Below are 26,197 nucleotides of genomic sequence, written 5' to 3'. Positions count from 1 at the left end.
AACTTTCCGTACTGACAACGATCCAGACAATCTCTGGTATAGGAGCTTTTTTTGCAGCGTAATTATAAGTGTCATCATGCCTCTGGTATGGAGCCTATTGATGACGGCATAGTGATGTGTCTGGGGGAGGGCAGTCCTGTTGTCATTGACATCACCCACCATCACCTGTGGCTTGATGGGCTCAGTAAACATTGTGCAGTCTGGATGCACTACAACAACAATAATCTGAAACTGGCAGAGAAAACCTCACTCCCAGAATCCCTGTTACCCTACAGAGCAATGGTGTAATGTTATAAGTAATGAACTGTGTTTGTAAGCAATAGGTTTCAGGTTTGAATACCACCACTATTGATCCCTGAATTCAATAAACATTTGGCCTTAAGTCTGACTCACAGTTAAATGCAAGTATTAACTTATTTTTCTTCACAAACATACTTCAGTGATAACCAAAATTAATAAGCAAAATTTTGTTTCTGTTGAAAAAAGTAAAATATCTCATTTTATGTCAAAGTCGAGGACAAATGTTGATTGAATCCAATGGTAAGTGGATTCAGCACATCTGTCAGCCATTCATTTGTATTAAATGGATGATATGCATAATGAAATCTACTGTATGTCATTTTGTCTAGATAGTGTTTGTAAAGACAATAAATATATAGTAACATGTACTGTCAAGTGTGTAGCTCTCAGCCTCCTTCAACACATAAAAACAGATTGTTGCACTAATGTACTGCATGATTAACAATATGCACTAGATATGAAACTGCTCTGTTCTTTAGGCAAAAGAAACATTTCCAATGATTATCAGTTATTATGGGGATGTCAAACTGTGTCCCTGCCATTAAAGTGTAAATTACTGAACTATTTTCCCTTTCATTGGGTATCGCCTGCAGGAAATAAAGTCATTAAGTTGACAGTGACTCTCAGCCAAAATTCAGGGAGTACATTGATTTATGGGCTTGGACTCACACTAGTACATGAAGGGAGTTTGTACAGCTCCTCTTCCCCTGGTGCAAAGTGATTAATCATGTCTGGACTTCTCTCAGCACCACTACGTGGCCCACAGCTCAAACTGACAGGGGGACCCCATCAAGGCACCCCTGTCTTGTCACAGTAAAATCATTCTGACATGAAAATATCTCAGGGCACAAAGAACATTTCAATCAGTGGCCTGCCAGTGCCACTATGAGTGCAAGATCAATAAACACAAGAGGTCATAATTAAGACTGATTCAAGGAGGAACTAAACAACTTTGTCATTGTGGACTGCAAGGATTTTATTCTAATGGGTTTCTGACGATGTGGGGTAATTTAGGGCTAAAGAATTACATTAGCAAATGGCTCATGCTGCTTATTGACAGCTTAGTGACAGAATTTTGGCACATCACACCATTACAATGTAATCCTACAATCAGCAGCGGGGCACAAGGAGTCTCTTCTGCCAAGGAGTGTGGTCAGTATCTATATGGACCTGCAAATCAATTGCAAAAAATAAGCCCCACAAAGAAGCAAAGAAAATGCCAACACAACATAACTTAGTTTTTTGAGTTTTGTACTTGATGCCACATGTTTTCATTTATTTATATTTGCCTTAGTGCATAATGCTTACCCTTACATATTTATAAAAGAACTGTAAACTGTGAGCAATGCAAATAATGTTACCCCAGTGATAAGCCATACAGTAATCTGCTGTGGATTGCATATTATTGGTCATATATATAAAAATATTGATTATAGTATCGTGTCTTCCCAAAATATTCAGTCTAATATCCCATATTACTAGGATAATCAGGTCCTTGGCTAGTTATCCATCAAGTTATCGACACTCTAAGAACTCTGAGAGGAAAGAAACATTCAGAGAGAATGATTACATTAGTTGAATCATGTAATTATGTCTGTGTTTAAAATGAATTGTGCAGACACTGTGGTATTCCAGGAATAGGATAGAGCAGCAAGAGAACACTTTCAAAACTCAGGTTTAGCACTCGGCAAATGGAAAAATAGAGAAAATACAATCTGAACGAGATAAATGTGAAGCATTTTTGTACATTTAAACCAAACAAGTGATGGGCTAAAATGTGCATGCACTGTTATGCTTTAATGTCAGCCAAAATAAAAGTGAGTCTTATGAAGATAAAAGTGGGAGAGAATAAATTGCTTTTGGGAAAATTGTAATGTTTAGCAAAAGCCTTGGGGCTGTTTATATGGTGCCGTTTTTAGGGGGTGGGCTTGTTTGTGTAAGAGCATAATTCATATATAAATAAAACATCTGCAGTTCCAGAGAAGACACATGCCACATCAAAAATGATCTCTGTAAAATCACAAGCAACCATCTTGTAGCTCCCAGAATAGGTCAAAGTGAGCTTGGAGAAGGGAATTTTTCCATGAGGGACTTCAGGTTTCATACCCAGATCTGAAAAGAAGGGAACCTTTACAGGCAGACAGATGTGTTTGGTTATACTGCATTCAGAGAAGGGCCTACTAGGGAAACAGCACCGAAGATGGAGAGGACCCCAGCATGGACATAATACTCAGAAGCATGTGCAGCTTTTCAAGTCTCCATCACACTGAGCTCTGTTTTGGAGATGTCTCTCTAAACCTACACTGTATACACTAGCTGTCACCATGGGGCTGCCTCATTGACACTGTTATGGTGTCCTCCTGGGATCTCTGGGCTTTGAAGTTATATATATGCTTAATTGATTCCCTGTTCTAAACGCAGAGGTATACAGTATGCAGAAGGTGATGTCATTGGTGCACTGGAGGCCTTCTCCTCCATCCTATTTATAAACCAATACAAATGTCTCTTTGTGTTGAGCTGAACTTCAGCCACTGAAAAGTGCATTTGTGCAGAGTTTTTCGGCAGTTTAATATGCAGGCTAGGCTGTCTAGTCAGGTCTACATTCAAGCTGAATGTCAGTTGAGAACACCCAACACCTTCAACAGTGAGGGATGTTAAAAGAAGTAATGGACCGAATCTACTGAAAAACTAATATTGTGTGGTACAATAATAACCAAGACACACTGTAAGTGAAGTAAACTGCAATAGGTTGCACTATTGCACAATTAGTTGCAGTAATACACTGTATTTGAGGTGAAAGAAAGAAGCATGAAATTTCTGAGGAAAGGCAGAAGTTGTTGCTGTACAAAACAACTGTTTTGTTGCTGTCATGCATGTCTGTACAGTAACATACAAAGTTGCCGATTTGGGATTTTAATAGGATTATACATCAGAGAAGCTGTTTATGGTTCATTAAATTGTTGGTCAAACTCACTTTTAGGAGTGATTAATTCTGGTAGTATTTGCTTGGTAATTACAGACAATATAGTACAGAGTTTAGAGTTAATAGAAGATTAACCCTTGTGTGACTTGCTTGCCAGTGACAATGTTTCAATGGCCTCCATTAAATCTAGCCATGGTTCGTTTTTGTCAGGGCCCCCGCCCCCTAGCTGTTGTTTTTGTTTTTCCCTGTCCATGTGCTTTTTGTTTTTCCTTGTGTTCTAGCCCTGCCCCGCTCTCCGCCCTGTCTCCGCCCACCTGATTGTCTCCACCTGCCTGCCTGCACACCTGCTTCCCATCACCTTATCAGCCCAGCCCTATATCTACCCTGCTTGTCTCGGTGTTGTTTGCCAGATTGTTTCAGTGTTTCTGCCTGTCTCGTTTCACACCTGTTTCCCTGTTTGGATTTTGCTGGTTTTTGCCTCGCCTGTTCCTCGACATCGTTTTTGCCTGCCCTTCTGTCCTGATTGCCTGATCTGCCTGCCTTCGCGGTTTGACCCTGCCTGTTGCTGTTTTGATCCTTGTTTTGCCCTTGGACTGCCTGCCTGGTATTTTGACCCTGCCTGTTTTGGACTGCCAGCTTGTTTGACGATTCTGTTAATAAACGCCTGGAATTAGAGCACTTGTGGTCCGCGTCTGAGTCCGTGCCTGAGTCCTAACAGTACGATCTGGCCAGTATGGACTCAGTGGACCTTCCCCAGATGAAGGTGGCATTGGAGCTGCAAGGTGCGTTGCTGGGGAGCCATCAGAGCCAGCTGGAAGCCATCAGCAGTTCCCTGGAGAGTTTCGCTACCAACATGGCCACCGTCACTGCTCAGCTACAGCAGCTGCAGCTGAGCCAGGAGAACTGCCCCGCACCACCTGCAGCAGCCTCCTCTTCTGTCCCACCTGTACCGTTGAGCTGGGAACCCCGATTGCCACCCCCTGAATCGTATGCAGGGGATCCAGGAAAATGCAGATCGTTCCTCTCCCAGTGCTCCTTTGTGTTTGAGCTCCAGTCCTCCACATTTCCCACAGACCGGGCGAAGATCGCATATGTCATCACCCTGCTAACAGGCCGTGCCAGGGAGTGGGGCACCACGGTCTGGGATGCTGGCGCTCCTTTCTGTCACTCATTCGGAGCCTTCGCCGAGGAGATGAAGAGGGTGTTTGACCGCTCCAGGCACGGTCACGAGGCCGCCAGGGAGATGCTGCTGATCCGCCAGGGGTGCCGGTCGGTCTCCAATCTCGCCATTGATTTCCGCACCCTGGCCACCACTAGTGGGTGGAATATGGAGGCGCAATACGACACTTTCCTCCACAGTCTTTTGGAGCCCATCAAGGATGAGCTGGCCACCCGGGAACTGCCAGCTAGCTTTGACGCCTTGGTGGATCTAGCCATCCGAGTTGATCAGTGCCTATTGCAGCGACGCCGGGAGAGAGGGGCCAGTGGACCGCTCAGCCTCACCCGAGAACATCCGCCCACGCCGGCTGCACGGATCCCTGCATGTCCGCCACCTACCTCCCCAGAGCCAATGCGGGTTGTCCGCACTTGTCTGTCCTCCGCCGAGCGTCAGAGGAGGATCAGCACCCGATCCTGCCTGTACTGCGGACAGCCTGGTCACTTCATCGCAACCTGCCCAGCAAAAGGCCAGCACTCACCCACAGCCAGGGGGTTACAGGTGAGCGTCACCCCCTTACACCAGTCCCTTGAAGTCCGCCCTCTGTTCTCGGCCACGCTGCTCGTTGGGGGTCAGCCTCATGCAGTCTCTGTCCTGATTGACTCGGGAGCCGACGGGAGCTTAATCGATGCCAACCTGGCGGCCCGGCTGCAACTGCCCCGTGTCCCGCTGCACTCGCCACTGGAAGCCCACGCCATCACTGGGGCCTCGCTGGTCCGCATCACCCACGCCACTCCTCCGGTGAGTTTCCTCATCTCCGGTAACCATCGCGAGGATATCGTGTTGCACATTATTGACACCCCACAAGCCTCTGTGGTCCTGGGTCACCCCGGCTAGCCCAGCACAACCCCCACATTGATTGGGTGGGCAATACGATCCTGGGTTGGAGCCCGTACTGCCACTCCCACTGCCTTTGGGATGCCTTGGTTCCTGTATCGCCGGTCTCTCCTGCCCCCGAGGACTTCCCGGATCTGTCAGCGGTGCCTCCTAAGTACCTGGACCTGAAACCAGTGTTCAGCAAGTCCCGCGCCACGTCGCTACCTCCGCACTGTCCATACGACTGTGCCATCGACCTCCTGTCCGGCTCGTCACCTCCGAGGGGGCATCTGTACTCCCTGTCACCCCCGGAAACCGAGGCCATGAACCGGTACATCCGGGAGTCCCTTGCTGCAGGCATCATCCGTCCGTCCTCCTCACCCACAGGGGCTGGGTTCTTCTTCGTGGGTAAGAAGAACGGCTCCCTCCATCCCTGTATTATCGGGGCCTCAACGGCATTACAGTAAAGAATCGCTACCCCCTGCCACTTCTGTCCTCTGCTTTTGAGTCGTTACAGGGGGCCACCGTCTTCACCAAACTGGACCTCCGCAACGCTTACCACCTGGTCCGGATCCGAGAGGGAGATGAGTGGAAGACAGCCTTCAACACTCCATCCGGGCACTATGAATATCTGGTCATGCCGTTCGGTTTGACTAATGCCCCGGCTGTCTTCCAGGCCCTGGTCAACTACATCCTCCGAGACCTGCTCAACCGGTTTGTATTTGTCTATCTGGATGACATCCTCATCTTCTCATGCTCCCTGCCCGAACACATCCAGCATATCCGTCGCGTTCTCCAGCGCCTGCTGGAGAACCACCTGTACGTCAAGGCGGAGAAGTGCGAATTCCATCAAAGCACTATCTCCTTCCTGGGCTTTGTCATCACGGCAGGGAGCATCCAGATGGACCGGCAGAAAGTCAGAGCGGTGGAGGAGTGGTCTCGTCCCACCTCCCGCCGGGAGTTGCAGCGCTTCCTCGGATTCGCCAACTTCTACCGCCGCTTCATCCGGGATTACAGCACGGTAACGGCTCCCCTCACTGCTCTGACATCAGTCAACAAGGCCTTCTCCTGGTCCCCAGCAGCCGAAGAAGCCTTCCGTGACCTGAAGACCCGTTTCACCTCTGCGCCTATCCTGACTCAGCCAGACCCTGCCCGGCAGTTCGTTGTGGAGGTGGATGCCTTGGACGTGGGAGTGCGGGCCATCCTGTCACAGCACTCGGCCACCGACAGCAAACTCCCCCCCTGTGCTTACTTCTCCCATTGCCTTTCGCCCACGGAGCGCAATCATGACATCGTCGCCTCCTGTGGAACCCCAGGCGATGACTGTTAGGAGGGAAGAAGAGGACGACACAGGACAGTGGCTTACGTTGTAAGGTCCCCCGGTGTCCTGTCACCACCTGCCCAGCTTAACCCACCTACTTCGTCTCCTGGACCCTCTGGATCAGTAAGTCCCCATGTGCAGACTGAAATGCCAGCTCATGTCCCTGTTCCACTTGTTCCTACAGAAGCTGACCCTTGCATCAGCGCATTAGCCCCACGGAGGACCTCTCGGGTTACTGCTGGATGGGGAATCCCCATCACCTCCCAGTGTCAGTGGTGAGTAGGGCAGATGGGGCTATGAACTCCCAGGTGCCTGGCTCTAGCAGTATGGCCACAGCAGTTTTCGACCCTGGTGTTAGGAAACCTTATTCTTCTGATGTGCATTCTTTTATATTTCTTATCGGTGGGACGCCAATACAAAATGGGGGGGGTAGAATGTGACCGGCAGAGTTACCCTTTTGCCTCTCAGCCACCGTAGCTCCTTCCCTTCTTAGCCACGCCCCCCTAGTAGCACTCGGGTGGCTAACTACTAATTAGCCAAGGTCCCTTTTTGTGTGTATATATATGGCCGCTTCGTCAGGTATGGCAGTTCGAGTCCTTTGGTTCACTGCTTTCTGGTGCGTAACGCTATCAATGCTGAAAGGTATTTGTGGTTCTACAAACGCGTCCTGTGGTGTGTGTGTGTGTGTGTGTATGTGCTTCACTGAAGGTCTTGTGCTGGAGACACCGAGTAGACACCAGTCTCCCTCATGTTAACTGGAAGGCACGTAGAGGAAGATTTGCCACTGCTGCTTTGCCTCCTGTAATTTTAGTTTAGCTTTTGCCTTGCAAGGTTTTTAGGTAAGTGGCCTGAGTTGGTGTGTTTGGCCACTTGTTGTGCGTGATTTTTATCGTCGGACGGATTTTAGGCATATTGGCTATTGGTGTTTATTGGTGGTGATATTGGTGTTTTCTTTGTTTTATTGCTTTTTTTACTATTTGTGTTCAACATTTTTATATCAACTTTGTATTTAGTCCTTAACCAACTGGTTGGGGCTCTAATCGTTCCCCCCCCCCCCCCCCATATAGTTATCAGGGAGTGTAGCTTACCTGCATGTGAGAACCCTCTAGTCTCCATACTATATCTTAGGAATATAAGTCGTAAGCATTTCTTGGGGTGAATGTCCCCAGGTGGCGTAGTCGAGTACCCTAGAGCCAAGACCTTTGACTGTTAGTACTATCAGGAGTTCCTCCTGACATGATCGCGCTGCACTCCCTGGGGAGCGAGGGGGCTCGGGATTGAATAATTGGCAATTGACGGTGTTCGCTGCCTGGTGTGTGCTCCGCACCTGTTGCCTGTCTGTAAGCGATTTCGCCGGGACTATTTAGGCAGGTGAGTGGGAGTAGCACGCCAGAGACGCTGACGGAGGTCGCCACACGGGGTTTTAGCGTGGAGCCAGGTTTTTTGATTTCTTTTTTTTTCTTTTGAACGTGCCGGCACGGCTGAGTTTAGGGTTTGTTATTTTGGTTTGCTGTTTTTTTTCTTTGAGCTCTGGGAGTCGCGACCCAGAGCGGGTTTTGAGTTTGCTTTGTTTAATTTTTCTTTCGGGTTTTTGCTTTGGTGTGCTGGATGTGCAAGTGTGTTTGTGCGTTTTAGGCGGCCTCAGAAGAGCGGCGACCGAAGGGGCTCTAGTGGCGAATCCCTGAGGGAGCGGGGAAAACATCGCTTGGTTCCGGACGCAGCCGGGGTTGAAGAGAGCCCCCACCCCGTGGAAGCGCGTGCTGGGGAGGTGGATCCCCTAGCTGGAAGGGAGGTGGTACCGCGGAACCTCAAGAGAGTGCGTGGGTCACCAGCACGGGGTGGAGAGGGAGGGCTGACCGGCTGCTGCTCTGTGTCTCCCTCAGTGTGATCCCCCGGAGCCGGCGGAGTTACTACCGGGGAGAAGACGTGGGTCGCCGCCGGAGCCGCCAGCCCCCGCAGGAGTGACGCGGGGGCCTTGTCTGGAGTTTATTTAATTTTTTTTTGGGACGTAGGCGAAGCCCGGCAGTGTGGCGCAGGCTGAGCTACGTCCCCCCTTATACTTTAGTTTTCGTATGTACGTCTTGTGTGGTGTGCGTGCGTGTGCGTGCGTGTGAGGAGCCTCCCCCGCAGCGGCAGCACTTCCCCCTCGGTGGTGAAATTGAGTAGTCCTCTCTCTCCCGGCGTCCAGGTGGGCGGGGACGCCAGATCACGGGTGTTTGCAGTGAGGCTAAGTGTGTGTGTGTGGGGATTCCTTTTTTTTTTTTCTTCCTTTTTTTTTTGGTGTGTGCGGTTGGGTAGAGTTCCTGCCTGTTTGTAGACGGGGAGGGCAGACAGGGGTGGATAGAAGGATAGGGGGAAGGGCTTCGCTGGGAGAGGGATAGCGGCGTCTCAGATTTTATGAATTGTGTTGTTAAATTTGTGTTTTTTTTAAAAAAGAATAAAGAGTTGCTATCCTACTCACCTTGTCCTGGCATTCTTGTGGCGGGCGGATCCCTAGGAGGGTGAACTATTTGGGCATAGTATCACTCCTGACAGTACCACCTGGTCACACTACAAAATACAAATTTCCCACCTTTTCTACATGAAAGCCCTCTTTTCATTTCAGAACCTCAACAATCTGTCAACAATCATACCTCTGAGCTGGAGAACCTGAGTTCTGTCCCATATATATTCCAGCCATTACCAGCTCTTAAAAGCATGATGCCAACATACAAAACCTGTGTCATTTACAATCTGTGAGAAGAAGCATTGAACAATGTTTGGAATTGTTATTTAAGCTCAGGTTGTCTTCAACTCCACACAATATATTTCAAGTAGGGGGGAATGAGCAGGAGAAGGAGGAGGAGGAAGAGGAAGAGGAAGTGAGCAGCCCTTCACATGAGCTCTCACACACAAAGGAGATCAGTTATGAGCATGCTATGAATAACCTACGGTGCTGTTGCTGCTTGTATTTGTAAGAATAATAAACTTTGCCTCTTAATAATACAGTGTTTGTTTTTTTGCACAAGTAATATTTCATACCAATTATAGAAAAGATCCATTCTGCTGAACCAGCCTAATGTCATGAACATGCAGACAGATTCTGATGTTTGTCCACACTAGAAAAACATCTGTGTCAGAGTTTGAGTTTATTGGCAAACAGTCACATAATTGTGTGGGTACAATAATTCCCCACCTAACATACACTGATGAGCCAAAACATTACACACTGCACACCAAGGGCGTAGGTTTGGTTTCAACATTGGTAGGGACACAACCACCGAGGGCACATCGGAATTATCTAATATGACTTCACTCCAAAGATAATGCGAACGAGTTTGCTCAAATGTTGGTAGGGACAATTCTGTTCTCCCAAAATATTGGTAGGGACATGTCCTTACCGTCCATATGCAAACCTATGCCCTTGCTGCACACATTGTTCAGGAATGGTTTGAGGAACATGAAGTGTTCAAGGTGTTGCCCTGGCCTCCAAATTCTCCAGATCTCAATTCGATTGAGTATCTGTGGGATGTGCTGGACCGACAAGTCCGATCCATAGCGGCTCCACCTCGCAACGTACAGGACTTGAAGGATCTGCTGCTAATTTTTCGGTGCCAGATACCACAGGACACCTTCAAAGGTCTTGTAGAGTCCATGCCTCGCCCGGTCGGTGCTGTTTTGGTGGCATACGGAGGACCAACAGCATATTAGGCAGGTGGTCAATGTTTTGACTCATCAGTGTATATGACAACCGCTAACACTGTTATTATCTGTACAGAATTTTATGGATGAGCTCAGTTAAATGTACCATAGTCATGAAACAGACTTGACTCACGTCAGATGAATCATTCAGAATAAAAATCCTCCTCATATTTTGGAGTGATCAGCATCCAAAGAGAAATAAAAACATGCGCATGGCAAGAGTCCCATTGCTATACACTGAGACCCGACAAGCACTGACAATAGGAAAGAATGATTCTATGAATGACTGTCACATGAAAGGGGAAATACTACTGTGCATAAAAACCTAGTGCGAGTGGATTAAAATAGACCTAAACAAACTCATCCTACCAAGATCATCCTGATTCAGCTAACTACAGAGATGGCTAGCTTGCTAGCATCAATTATGGCCCAGCTAACGAGTGAGGAGCACCAAATATTATTCACAGTTTACACTGCCTAGTGAACTAGTTATTCTGGCATTTACACACTGAACCACAAATGGGCACATTATTCAAGATTGCCATAATTAGCTCATGTAGCAGTTAGACAGCTGGCTACCAACCTGCCCAGGAAAGCTAGATGGCCAACTGCAGCAGCAGACATGGAAGCCCTCAGAACAGCTTAATCAGTTTTTTCATTAGGCCACATTTATAAGCAGGCAAGCTAGCTACCTGAAATCCATAGCTACCTCCAAAGGATACATTGTAGCTAGCTAGCTACTAACGAATGCTAGTTAGTCTAGCTATATAAGCTATTAGTTCTTTTTACTGAAACCAGCTTGTCCATACAGTTCTGTACAGATAATAACACAATATTTGTGATTGTTTTATATCTTAGGTGGGGAATGATTCTGTCCAGGCATTTACCTAGTTGTTACTTTTTGTAAAGTAGCTTAGCCATCTAGCTAGATGGTGAAGTTCTGCCATTGGCAATAAACTCATAATAATTTCACATCAAAAGCTGAACAAGTTAATTAGTGCTTCTTCTGGCGAGGCACCTACAGGCAAGATAAAGATAAATATCTCAAAGACAAACATCAGAATCTGGCTACTTTTCCATGAGGATAGGTTGCTGAACAGCAAAAGCAAAACAGGGCTTCTCATCCCCACATTTATGAACTAATCAGGTGTTCAGTGTTAATTGTTCACCAACTGATGCAAGAGCTGGGCCCAGAGGAATATTATTAAAGCAGAAAAACAGCTAAAGGTCAGGGTATCATTATGGTGAGGTGCTAACAACACAGAACCAAGTTGGTTCGGCACAAACCAAGGAGTAGGCAAGGAGTACAAAGTGTTTGACTCTCATAGTGGCCCACTAGACTCAACAGAGGTGGCAATGATTTAGATCAGGGAGACTACAAGAGAAGATACCTTGATCTGAAACCTGTATACACAAAACAGGAGTACTAAGGATGTCAGAGTTAATTGCTCATTAGTAGCAATTAATGAAGGCAGAGATTGTCTCTCTGATTATTCAACTTTTATTGTCTGGCCAGATATGCAATTTATGTATATCTGTGTGGTTTAAAACATTTTATTTTGACTGTTTTACCTACGGTATTATGTATTGATCACCCATAAGCTAACATTATAGCAATCACATCTGGTAGATACAATGATGTTATTGGTGAAAGCACGCAACAGGACATTTCAGTGTTGCTACAACATTAATGATTATAAAGCATATCGTTCGGGTATGTAAGCTTCATTTTTTAACTGTTCATATCTCAAATATTGACTTGATATGTTATCTTTTGTTCATATAAACCTTGTTTTATAGTAATCATAATGCCCTGGACTGCAGATTGATTATCCTTACCTTTGTAAGTCATTGATAGTAATTTGTAAATGTTTCTGAACAACATATGGCTGGTGATGCTAAAGGGGTTTTTCTCTGATTTTTAAAGAATTGTTCCAGCCAATTGTTGTCAAGAGGGATTCTGGGCAAAATGGGCAAGGAGATATTAAAGGGGCACACTTCACAAACCTATACCCTATGATTCAAAGTGTATCTGACACTACCTACAACCTGCCCCTCAATGTGTGTGTATTACAACACCTACCAAATGTCTACAGTGTAATCATTGAAGAGACAGTAGAACATGAACAGACTAGAAGCAACCATTATTATATCACGTACATTTGATGTTGAATTACATAATTGCAAGCTGTAGTGTGCATGAGCTACCTCAGTGGATGCTATAAGTAACATCCATACACTATGATGAAGTACATCAAATTCTGTACACACATTAAAGGAAACAGGAGGGCTCCATGAGTGGTATGTGATTGCAGAAGCAGATTATGTATTTCTCTCTGAATGTGATTGCCAGATGAGTGATTGCATTTGTTACCATGCCCAGAATCCACAGCTGACACATGTAGAGGTTTATGTTGTGGTCATAATGACTCTCAGCCTAACAACTTACCCCAAATCCAGCCAGTTTTGGCCATAGATCAGATGTGTATCAAAATTAGTAATAATAGCATTCATCTCTGTCTACATAACAGGTGGAAGCAGCTTCTGGGACTTCATAAACAAGCATCCTTCTTCAAATTAACTGAAAAAATGTATTCCTGATTTTAAAAAATCACATTTAATCATCTCGTGTACTATGCAGACATTTGTGTATGAACAAAATTTTTATTTTCAAAACATTAACTATTTTATTTTTGAACAATGATTTTCAACACCAGCGTTTCCCAAACCTCTCCTGGAGGACCCCTTGTCCTGCATGCTTTAGATCTCTCCCTGCTCCAACACAGCTGATTCACATGATCAGCTCGGTATGAACTCCTGAAGCTGTTTGATAACAAACTGATCATTTAAATGTTCTTCTGTAAGTTGTATTCAGTGTTAAGCTGTATTTGCCTGACTTGCCTGACAGACTTTATCACAATAGTCTTTGCCTGCACTGTGCTCTTTAAGATGCAGGTTTCAAAAAGGTAACCTCATCATTATTATGGCTAAATTAATGGATAATATATTATGTATTTATGAATTAATTTACCTATGTGTTAAGAAGTGCAGCATATCTTCTCTCAATGCACAGTACTGTGTAAGTGACCATCATACTGGTTCAAGAAGTGAAGATTTTCAACATATTTTCTCTGCTCTAATAGCCTGATGCTTCTGATGAATGGAATCGTGTCCAATCGAATGGAATATGGTGGCCCTCTGGCAGCTACATTACAGAACCAGTAAAAAGGGGCATTTATCTCTTTTGTATAAAATAGACGTGTATTTGAAACTATGGCCAACAATGATCTGCTGGACAATAGCACTAAAGATGATTTCCTGCCAAATGACAGAGGAACAATGGAATCTGATCCATGATGGGGCAAAAGTAATTAAAAAGCAAACATGCATTACACCTTTATGATACTCTCTGATACAGTCTGTAATCACAGTAATTGTTACTGAAAGTGCTGCACAGTTGCCTGCAGACATCTTTAAAAATTCCACCTCTTTCTCCCTCTTATTGACTCTTAGTAGAACACATTTCTATTTTAAGTGCCCATGTTCAAATATGCATACACAATTCACATCTTCTTTCTTCTTATCCCAAATGATAGGTGCAATTCACAAAAAATGTGTAAATGTCTTCTGATCATATATATTATTCTTTATTAAATGTAATCATCTATACTGTTTTTTTTTTTACAGCAAACAAATATTTAAACATAGATTCATACAAGATGAACAAACAAATTGCTTTTAAAAATGTATTTTTCATTGAGAGGGTGATCTGATATATTATAGGAGAAGGCCACTTCACAACATAACCATCCAGACTGTCCTGTAGGTTCTGTCGCTGTTCCTCCATGCAGCTCACTTTTATGCAGCACTCTCCTGAAGGTTATGCTTCAGTGCCAGCAGCAGTGACTTATTCTCTTGTTTTTGTGATGGGTGCACACATGCCCACCTCCATTACACCACACAATGATGAAGGATATCTGTGACATAAATCCCTGGGTGCGAGTCATCTCTGACGCAGAAAGTCTCCCCTAGCCCATGGTACCTTGAACTCGATCAGACTGAAGGCTATCCACACAAAAGTATGACTAAGCCTGTCCATTTCTCCAGAATAATGAAGAGGACCTCAATAGATACCTTGTTCTGAATAAATGGTAAAGTTTTTGTTACGACTATTCTTAGTTAATTGCTTACAGCTATTCTTAGATCACAAATACAAGAGGACTAACGCAATCCTGAAAGTGGCCAAGTGTGAGATGATATGGTATATTTTTTGCCTAAGTTTGATTAGGAAATTGCTTTTACAATATAAATGTTACATATTTAACTGTAATAATCAATCTAGACACACATCAGACTATCATAAATTATCATAGTTTGCAAAGCTAATTTTCCTTTGTCTTACTGCCTCTGTCTTGGAATTAAATTTGCAATGGATGTGGTGTCTTTTTTGTATTGAAGCTGGTGATATTACAGGATTTGCCACGCTATTTATTTCCTAAAGGTCAATTATAACTTGAAGATGAAATAATACTAGAATTATTTTAGTTCAGTTCTATTTTATGCTGAAATATATCTGTTAGTTATGATCCATAAGATGTTATTCTCTGTGTTCTTGGAGCTTGTTTTGTCTTTTAGCAATTATTCTCAATGAATTAAGCAGTGAATGGCTGCTTTTCTTTACAGAATATGGTGGATGTGTCCTATCTCCAGGCTGACTAAGGATAGTGTGTACAGCTGCAAAGTAAGATTGATGAAAACTAAACAGATGATCATGCCACAAATAATTCCATCTTTATTTTCTTTAAGAAACACCTGAAATCCACTTACCCACACTAATTACATGTTATGCACCTTTCATCCCTCACATCTTACCAGTTTGGTTTTACAATTTGGACAATATAATATATGTATATATATATATATATATATATATATTAATATATATATTAACTCCCCAGCACACACACTGGATATTTTATAAATATCCTGTATATGCTTTCAATGGGTTTAATTTCTCAGACAGCATCCCTTCATGCCTCTGTACATAACATTAACTCAGTTTTATTGCTCAAATTTCCATTTTAATATACTGCCAATACTTAATATTAATGCGTGTGTGGGGGGTGTATTGACAATCTTGTTGTGTATGGAAAAGTTGGCCAGAGTTGAATGTTTATGCCGAGTGTGACAAGGTCTCATAATAAATCCATATCACCATTTTTCTGTGACTGATGGAAGGCAAAGTATAATTGGCCACTATCCATTAAATGGGCCTGCTGTTGGTGACAGCAGCTGTGCCATTGCGGCAAGCATGAAGCGCGTGGCACTGCTGTCTATGGCCTGATGTGTGGGTGCTAGATATACATGTAAGGGCTCAGGCAGGGACTCAGTCGCAGACCGAGAGAGCTTCAGGTTCCAGGCGGGTTTATTAATGACGGCAGGAAAGTTGCGAAACAAAAGCAGGCAGGGTCGAAAACCGGAAGGCAGTCCGTGGACAAAAGCAGGGTCGGGAACAGGAGCAGGCAGGGTCAGGAACCGGGCAGGCAAACGATCAGGCTACGGGACAAGAAGGCAGGCAGAAAACAAAGACGAAGGGCAGGCAGAGTCAGACACAGAGAATTCGGAAATCCAAAAAACTGCGGGAATGAAACAGGTACGAAAACGCTGAGAAGAACTGGCAAACAAGACAGGAACAAGCAGGGTAGAAATAGGGCTGGGCTGATGAGGAGATGGGATGCAGGTGGGCAGGCAGGCAGGTGAAGGTAATGGGGCAATCAGCTGGGCGGGGACCAGGCGGGGAGCGGGGTCGGGGCTGGAACACAAGGAAAAACAAAAAGCACATGGACAGGGAAAAACAAAAACACCACTGCTAGGGGGGCGGAGCCCTGACAATACATGTGAAACATGAGGAAGAGGAGCTTGTGTCTCCACTCATCACTGCACATTTGCAGCTGATGCTGTTGCTGCACGTAACGCATAGCAGACAACCTTCAGCTGCCTTGGCTTTGTCTATCCGTCATGAAATTTCACTATTTTAGTTTCTTTAATTGGTTCACGAAAACTATATTTTCATGAAAGTGCAAAAATGTTGGTAATGTACTTGTTGGTCTTTTAGAAATGCCCCCATGATTGCATAGGCAGAGACGGTGGCAGTGACAGCCTGTACCATTGCAGTGCAGTCTTGTATTTTTTTAAGTTCACAATAAATAAATAAATAAATAAATAAATTTCACAATCTAACATTATGTCTCTTGGGTCACTGTTTATAGATCCTAGCTTTCCTAAACTTTGTAGTTTGTAAATATCTTCATACATCCTGCCACATATATGATACAACTATGGATGATTCATTAACCACACAAAACCTTTTGCATACACAGAAAAAAACTTACACCTGCTTTGTGATGGTAAACATAATTTTGCAAGGATTGTGTTCTTTTGAATTCAAGCATTAAGTATATATAATTACCCACCCCCACTACATATGCTTAATTTGAAGAGTGTTTTGATAGCCTGAATTTAAATGCAAAAAAAGCCTGACACATAACCATGCAACAGTTTCACTATGTCACCAATTACAATGTCAAAGGAAAGCATGGGCACAAGCCTGGCAATTGCACAAGTGCCATCTTGTGAAAAGCTTGTCTCTGTGGATGAAATTCCCATTGGTAACTGCAGTGTTGGGGCTCCAATTTTAGCGATGTACAGACGGGGTAGCTTTGCGTCAGAGGCTTGTTCATAATTGCAACTTGCAGCACTCAAACAAAAAGAACGGAAGGAGAATATTAGGCCAACCTATTTGTACAGCTTTTTCTGTGGATGAGAGCAGCCATTCGATTATCATACACAGCAAGTTATTTGTCCTCAAAAAGACATACACAAATTATGTTCCAAATACTTTATTTGCTATCAAGTTTGGAACACATTTTTTGGACTTATTTAGATTAATTTATAATAAGACAAGGTTGTGGTATTTCAAGGAAAGTGGATCTGTGAATATCAGTATATACATATCAAGTCTTCAAGCACATTAAAACTGACAAGAGACCATATGAGTGGTTTGTTTTCCACAGTAATCTGCAATGGGTGATCTGCAATGGTAAGCAACACACACAGAGTGATTAAATGCATGACACCAAGCCTGCATGAGTGTGTGTGTGTGTGTGTTTGAGCTCATGTGTATGTAAAGTGTGAATTCATAACATTTTATTAAACTTATAAATAAAACTTATAAATAAACTCATTAACAATTCTGAAATTGTTAATTGTGCTACACTGGTGTGTCAGTGCATTGACAAACACTGAAAGAGATTTTTGATAAAGCATAAGTGGAAATCAATCTCTTCTTTTACCACCTACACAATTGTACTTAGGGGGCGACAGTGGCTCGGGAGTGGAAGGTCCCTGGTTCGAATCTGGCCCATTCTGGCAGAGTGTCGAAGTGTCCTTGAGAAGGACACTGAACCCCCAACTGCCCCCAGTGGCCAGTTGGTACCTTGTATGGCAGCCACTGGTAGGTAGATGTGAGGCATATGACTGTAAAGCGCTTTGCGTACTCAAATGAGTAGAAAAGCGCTATATAAATGCAGTCCATTTACCATTTACCATTTACTTCACTGGTGTCTTTCAATAATGCCCAGTGAGTGAAAAAAAACTCTTACTTGAGTAAAGTAGTATAACACTAATATTCCAAGTTTCTGAAAGGAGCTTTTCTCCTCCCTGTGGAAAAGTACACTTCATTATCCTAGCCACAGGGGTGTTGTATCAGGCCTGGTCTGTATGTTTTTCTGTCTGTATTTCTACTGACTGTCTGTTCACATTGAAGGGGCACAGTTATGTCATTTCACCAAAAGAGGCCAAGGATGAATCAAAGGGCCTGTGGTCTCTGATCATACTTGTATACACGACAAAGGCTTCACTTCACATGAGCCTACAGAAACCACATAGCAACACTAACATGGATGGACACGACATGCCACACTATCTGTCTGTAGTAGCTGAGGGAGACTAATCCTTCAATTTTATAAGATGCTGCTGGGATACCTTGGTGAGATACCAGGGGGAAATGCTGTCACAGTTTCCAAGAACACCAATCCTCAGCAATCTTAAGCACTTATCCTACATGACTGCACTGTCTGACACATGAACTATAAGAGCACAACACAGCAAAGGTGTGTTTAAATTATAATATTATTTATTATTTGTACCATGAGGAGAGGGTCTACAGTCTCAGTTGATAATTAATATGAAATGTATTGCATAACATTGTAATGACAAAAAGGAAGAGTACACATCTTCAACAATATCTGTGGGCATTAGATGATGAAAATAATCATGCTGGAATAGGAGACATGGTATGTCTGCACACTGCTTTAATGTTGTCATGTGAGTTTTACTGAAAGAAATGAAAAGGTGGGTGGAGCTCTGGATATGTGCTATCCTACATTCAGCATTTGCTCTTTTGTCATGTAATGTGAGATTTGTGGTGTGAAAAATAACCAGTGGATGATTACACTAATTGTACTTAAGTATTCCTGCCCAAGTATACAGAATTTTGCGGCAGGGTGATCCTAATGTGCCATCTCCAAACTTGGGGTCAAAAGGGGGAAAAGTATTTAGAAAGAAAAACAGATGAATGGCAATGATCTGTTCCTTCACCAGGCACTTTAACCTGTCATTTGCTCGTGCATTCCCACTCAATTTCACACACTTTCATTTAAATAGTGCCTTTCATATAATGTTTTAGACATATTGGCTTCCCTATAGAGGAACCAGACTTTTTCATCAGTGAAACCACTATGAGAAAATATGGAGGGCACACAGACCCTGTGTGTACACGCAGAAAGTGAGTTATACAGCACTGACACTGACTCACTATCCCATTGGCTTTTCTTTTCCAAATCAAACAATCAAACCCTGAGATCTCATATCAGTTATTCATTCATGAATTCAGGCTCCATGAAGCATGTAATAAAGTCAAACTTTAAGCACAACATCAGGGCTGATTTTTATTTGTATTTGAATTCTTTTGTGAGCAAAACATACACAGTTTTGCTGGATAGATGAAATAAGTGGCAGAACCAGCCTTTTGTCAGTGTTAGAAAAACAATGCTGTATTGACAGCAGGATGCAAGGCTTCATACAATTTTATAAGATGCCTTATTCAGCTGCTGATATACAGCACTTGCCAAGCATTGAAAGTGTAGTCTATGTGCTGAAAGTATAATTAAATACATTCACAACTTTTAAGAAATAACTTAAATAGCATTCTGTTCTCCTTAACCCTACAACTCATGGTTTAAGATAATGTTTTATAAAGACACTTGCATCATTAGTTGTAAGGATTGATAGCCTGCTTGTGACTGAGTGCTGTCACTACAGTTGAGTATGCGCTCTGACTGCCATACCAATGAGCCTGGCTCTTTGGCGTCACAGTCAAAGCTGCAGTTTGGTACCCTGTAGACCCGGGTTTGAGGCCGGGTGGGGTGACTGCTCTCGCCCTTCGCTACATATGGTATCAGTAGTGGGATGGCTTGCTGTGAGGCCATTGGAGGTGTGCCCAGTGTGTGAGCCATATGAGAGACCCCAGGTAGGGTTGACCCCGGTATGAGGGACCCCAGAGATGGGGGAAGCGCCAGTGAGTGGGGCACCCTGGGATGGGAGAAGTACAGCAGGGGAATGTGTGAGGGACGCCTCGGTGCGTGAAGTGCATGGGTGCGCTTCCCGAAGGGCATGGCAGTGTGACAGAGTGCTGTCACTACGGTAGAGTATGCGCTCTAACTGCCATACCAACGAGCCTGTCTCTTCGGTGTTGCAGTCAAAGCTGCAGTTTGGTACCCTGTAGACCCGGGTTCGAGGCCAGGTGTGGTGACTGCTCTCGTCCTTCGCTACACTGCTTTTTACTTGCACTTTGCATGTTTAGAAGTTTGTTAAACAGTCACTTGCAACAAGTGTTCAACAAGATAATCAATTATCACATTAAATAGTCTGAGTATAGACATTTGGCCACATAAGTGAAAAAGTCACACTACTTCACAAATAAGCCCACTAGTTCATAATGTGCATACTGACTGTAAAGGTAAGTGCAAGTACTACACCTAAAAGAGATACCCATCAGAGGTGGAAAACTCCAGCTTCAGAAAGTAAAAATCCTGCCACGTATTTGTTGTAGCCATTCACTAAACAACGTGATTTCACTAATTAGCTCCTCTACCTGGCTGAAGAGTTGTGCTAATTAAATTCAGCTGGTGTAGTGCATGGGTGGAACAAATACGTGGCAGGACTTTTACTTTCTGAAGCCGGGGTTTTCCACCTCTGATACCCATGATTTATTATTTAAAATTCAGATGCATCATATTTCACAGTTAAAATAACAACAGATATGTTATTGTTCTCTTGCTAGTACTGGGAATATCAATGGCAAGTCTCATGTACTTTTATTCAGTCAGCATTAATAAAAATGACTTGGGGAAATACAGATCTACTGTGAAAAATCCATCATTCTTTCTCTTGCCCCTCCCAGTCTCAGTCAGGTAGCTTTGAAGATCAAATGAACCTTTCAATGTGACTGTGGGATAACAAATTCCCCTCCCATTCATGACTGAAAATACTATTGAACATGAACGGAGTATCTGTGTAAAAGAATACAGTTTTCCAACAGTATTTGCCCTTAGTCAGTTCTGCTTTTAAATATACACTGCTAAACCAAAACATTATGACCACTAACAGGTGAACTGAATAACATTGATCATCTCCAAACAAGGGCACATGTCAAGGTCTGGGTAGATTAGATGGTAAGCGAACAATCAGTTCTTGTAGTAAATGTGTTGGATGCAGGAGTAAAGACCTGAGTGACTTTGACAAGGGCCAAATTGTTATGGCCAGACGACTGGGTCAGAGCATCTCTGAAACAGCAAGGCTTGTGGGGTGCTCCCAGTCAGCAGTGGTGAGTACCGACAGTGGTCCGAGGAGGGACAAACCACAAACTGGCGACAGGATGGGCACGCGAGGGTCAAAATTGGACCTTGGAGCAGTGGAAGAAGGTCACCTGGTCTGATGAGTCCTGTTTTCTTTTAGATCACTTCTTTTAGATTCTTTTGGATATCCGTGTACGCGTGCGCCATTTACCTGGGAAACTGATGGCACCAGGATGCACTGTGGGAAGACAACAAGCCAGTGGAGGGAGTATGATGCTCTGGGCAATGTTCTGCTGGGAAACCCTGGGTCCAGCCATTCATGTGTAGGTCAATTTGGCATGTGCCACCTACCTAAACATTGTTGCAGACCAGTACACCCCGTCATGGCAATGGTATTCCCTGATGGCAGTGGCCTCTTTCAGTATGATAATGCGCCCTGCTACACTGCACACATTGTTCGGGAATGGTTTGAGGAACCTGATAAAATATTCAAGGTGTTGCCCTGGCCTCCAAATTCTCCAGATCTCAATCCGATTGAGCATCTGTGGGATGTGCTGGACCGACAAGTCCGATCCACGGTGGCTCCACCTTGCAACTTACAGGACTTGAAGGATCTGCTGTTAATATTTTGGTGCCAGATACCACAGGACACCTTCAGGGGTCTTGTAGAGTCCATTCCTTGGTGGGTCGGTGCTGTTTTGGTGGCACACTGAGGACCAACAGCATATTAGGCAGGTGGTCATAATGTTTTGACTTATCAGTGTACACGTATTAAAAATAAAAACACACTGATTTTGATTTCATGTTTTATTATAAAATAGCAATGTAAACATATAACAAAATTATGAATTGAATAGTATGAAATGAAAGTGCAAATCAACCTTATTAAACACAAAACACAAATACACAAAACAAATATAACTTATTGCTTCTTTTCATTCATTTACACCTGCATTCAAAACAAAAGAAAAGCATGTTTTTTATCAGTTTTACCCCTCCTCCCACCTGTCTCTGTACCTTAGCCATAGTACGAACCTGCGTACTCATTTTCAAGTAAATATGCTTCCATATTACTGGTAATGGTGATCACTGGTAATCACATACGGTGCTTTTAACATTTCTTTTATCGCCTTTGAACAACTCTCCATAACAGCGCATCCCATCATTTTACTGGGCAGTTGGTAGTATTGTGTGCAACAAATGTACCTCCTAATGGAAAACAATAATAACAATCCTCATGTACTGTTTCACTCACGAAGGTATTTGTAATTCTTGCCAAGCCCATGATTAGCACACGTTTTTGTGGTGTAATTCTCTAAATACCCAAGCTAAATTCAAAAGCTATGTATTTAAGGCATTTTAAAAAAGAACCAAAATTGAAATCATTTAAAGCCTCATGCAGATTCTTCACCATCAAATTGCCATTTTTTATCTGTACAATCTTTTGCATTACAATAAAAAGATTTAAATATTTTATATGTACAGCTCTATCAGTCCTTGGGTTAGTGTTGAAAACAAGCCTGTGACACAGCATCTGGTCTCAGTAATGAAAGCATCAATTTTGGGATTTCAGAGAACAGAGAGGTCATGGCAGGACTTGGACTTCTGCCTGAATGCCATCTTCTTGTTCTTAGCAACCATTCGCCCCAGAAAGCGTTTGGCCTTCTTGCTGATGCTCTCGCGCCTCTTGTTGTTGGCCTGGCGTCGGGCGTTCTCCTCTTTGCTGTCCTTACGCAGGCGGATCTGCCGCACAATACCCTCGAAAAGGTCCCGCACATTGTGGTGGAGGGAGGCCGACGTCTCAATGAATTTGCAGTCAAACACCACGGCACATGCTCTGCCCTCTGTGAGGTAGAAACAAAGTAAGAGACACAGGTGAGAAGCAGTTTCTCTATCTCAATGGACAGTGACATCACCATCCTGTTTCTATGCTATTCTGTGCCCTTTCAGAGAGTGGAAACTGTTTTTTTAACTCACTGTTATTTCTATGGCTTTTTCCTTTTGTGTAGAACAGTGACTTCTGAACTTATTCACACCTGTAACTCTGAATCAGCTTACATTTTCCAGAAGAATCAGTGAAATAGAGGGCTCACCATCCACAGAGACCTCTCTGGACCGCACCAGGTCACTTTTGTTCCCCACTAGGATGATGGGTATGTTCTCAGACTGCCTGGCCCTGCGCAGTTGGATGCGCAGCTCTGATGCCTTCTCAAAGCTGGCCTTGTCCGTCACTGAGTACACAATGATGTAGGCATCGCCCATCCTCATACACTGCTCCTTCAGCCAATGGCTGTTATCCTATCATATAACAGGAGTTACACACCTGTTACATTTAATGCCTTAACAAATCAAGCTCATTGAGTTCTATGAATGAAAATTACTTGGTACAACACATTCATATTTTAACCAAATATGTAATCCCTCTACATGGTGCTTCAATATATAGTTACAGTCATGACTAATGCCTCTGAAGCTATTTGAAGGAAATAAATTGATTGAAACTTGCTCACCTGTTCCCATATGTCATACAAAAGGATTGAAGCCTCTTCATCATCAACAATGACAGATCTGTCATATGTATTTCCTGGGAAAGTAAGAGCAAGAGATCAATACACCTGACCATGCTGATATGAACCCAATATGAATCGGAAACAAACACATCAATACCACAATGGTACCAGTGGTACCATTGTCAGCACCAGTAAATAATTCCCTGCAGTAGCCACTTAATGTAATGTAATGCACGTCTATCCATTTACTAAAGCCATTCTGTCTTCAACAACTGGGTATCACTTATTAAGTTCATAAATAGTGCTACATAAAATGGGAGATGGGTGGTGCTGAAAATAACGGAATATATCCGAAATCAATCTGTGTGATACCCTATTCGCCAGCGGGAAAAAGATATTAAAAGACAGTACAAAGTTAAATTGATGCATTTCACAGTTTCGAGGGGTGATTTTCCGGTTTGGAAAACCTACCCTCTGGTAAGCGCAAAAGAAAGCTCAGTTTAAAATGCTGACTTAGAAACAATCGTTCTGTTTCGTTATTCTGTATTATGTCATTTCATTTTACTATATAACAGACTTCAACATGTATGTGTTTGTCAAGTTCGAGATGCTGTATACCACTTTTATTATATAAACGCTGGAAAAACCATTTACACATGAACCTTCGAACTAACGAGATCAAGCAATAACCCCCTCACCTGCTTCATCGCAGTCGTGCCCGTCTTCAACTCCACCGAATATTCGTGCCAGACTAGACTTGCCAACGCCGTGCTCGCCCAGTAGAACTACTTTGTGAACGTGTACCTCGGAGTCGCTGCCGGATGAGATGACGGAGTCGGACGAGTCGGATACACAGCTTTCATGGTGTGGCTCCCCTGAGCTGTAGGACGTGTATCGCAGGAGGTTGGCCAGCTCACTTGTTTGCGCCGAAGGCATTGTCGAATGCAGCTCCCGGTCGTCCACAGGCATGCTCCTTCTATGCAGGTTCTGCAAGTGGATTGGAAACGGAATACTCCCTCGCCTTTTGTCCATGTTCCGAAATTTGTCACTTTTGTTCAGAGTCATGATTCCAGGTATCTGCAAATTACAGACGTGCGTTATCAAGCAATCGACTAGAGTGCATGCTGCCTCTTGGTTTACCTTGCCTCATTTATGCGTAAAAGTTTTTTTTTTTTTTTAGCAATTTTCTTCAACATCATACTCATGAATGTGATACATTCCTAACGTGAACAGGAACACGGATACTACATTCTGCTTTTACATATACCAAGGTTGTTTGTATACTTTGTTGAATGTCACAAAACAAATCTTTATACTACCCATTAAATGAAACAATTTCTTATTTCAAGAAAACATTCGTAAAAATATTAAGTATTATAACATGCCTACGCGCAAACCTACATTTGCTAAGTCTGAGCTTTTCTTCTTGTAGTCTTATCCCTTTGGATCTGCTCCTTTGCGGTGGATAACAATGTCACAACTCCTGTTAGAAAGTCTTCGGTACCAGTCTCCTTGCCGTTGCAATCCTGCGGTTTGCTTCGAGAGAAGCGGATCCCCTCATTTATGTGCCAGCCAAGTCACTGACGTAAGCTCGATACCGGGTTTGCCTGTCAGAGTCATGCTTCTCTTCAGTTGTAGCATCAACGGGATGGGGAGGGGGGCACGGAATCCCACAGTCTGCCTCATAACGTGATTCAAATACAGAACGCGGGCGGGCGAGGGGGTCTCCCCGCCCTCGCAGTCGCAGCTCCAAGACTGATGTAATTTTGTTGCTTGGTCATTCAACCAAGCAGTTCCCTCCTCATTATAAACTATATTACGCATAATGTGCACCTTGCATTTGGATACATGTGACTTGGTTAAAGCTGAAATAAAATCAGTTATGTTAACAACCGTTAAACAAACAATGTTCCATTATTGCACATGATACTCAGATTAGAGTGGTTACCAAAATGCACTTTTTGCAGCTCAGAGACGTGTATTAGAACTGAACGCTTCAAATTGTGCGCGGACGCTTCAACTGTAATCTGTCAAATGCCGAAATGTCACGTCAATCTTCATAGCAGGTGGGTTTAGAGATTGCCGCTCAGATAAGGAAAACAAAATTTATATACCTGCTGAAACAACAAATCATTCAAGTTTATGGCTATGTCACCTTTGATTCAGAAAATCAATCGGCTCAAAAACTGTCGAGCCACATTTTGTGCCCCGTTCTCAGGTTGAATGTGTCAGGAACCGGGTATGGTCGTAGAATACACAAGAAGTAGTGGATGAATGCATAAAGGATTTTAGGCATCGGTTGACCTAAAATATGGTTATGGATATTGGCTTTGTAAACTGAGATACCTTCCATGTGACGAATAGCAATGCGGAGCACCTATTCTCATGAGAATGTTACTCACGTAAGAGGAAAGCCCATAGAAATAAATCGTTTGGAATATACATAAGAGTAACAGAATGACCTCAACTTGGTCACATCAAGAAGACTGGGGACGGTCGTAACAGACCCAGCCA

General features: G+C 43.6%; 1 protein-coding gene across 2 annotated transcripts; it reads right to left on the bottom strand.

Moving 5' to 3' along the window:
• Positions 1 to 22,742: 22,742 nt before the first annotated feature.
• Positions 22,743 to 25,177, bottom strand: LOC118782372 (GTP-binding protein RAD-like). Of its 2 annotated transcripts, none has more exons than XM_036535696.1 (5): positions 25,085 to 25,177; positions 24,382 to 24,760; positions 23,684 to 23,757; positions 23,267 to 23,471; positions 22,743 to 23,017 (listed from the first exon to the last, which is right to left on the bottom strand). In XM_036535696.1, the coding sequence occupies exons 2-5, from the start codon at positions 24,746 to 24,748 to the stop codon at positions 22,743 to 22,745; spliced, it is 921 nt and encodes a 306-aa protein (XP_036391589.1). In that variant the 5' UTR covers positions 24,749 to 24,760; positions 25,085 to 25,177. The 2 variants fall into 2 exon arrangements, with proteins under 2 accessions (XP_036391589.1, XP_036391590.1); XM_036535697.1 differs by having other exon boundaries at positions 24,382 to 24,670.
• Between the last annotated feature and the right edge of the window lie 1,020 nt (positions 25,178 to 26,197).

Source organism: Megalops cyprinoides, chromosome 8 (assembly GCF_013368585.1).
Source record: "Megalops cyprinoides isolate fMegCyp1 chromosome 8, fMegCyp1.pri, whole genome shotgun sequence".
Lineage (NCBI taxonomy): Eukaryota > Metazoa > Chordata > Actinopteri > Elopiformes > Megalopidae > Megalops > Megalops cyprinoides.
Note: the sequence above shows the minus strand (reverse complement) of the source record. Positions and strands in the feature narration are given on the sequence as shown.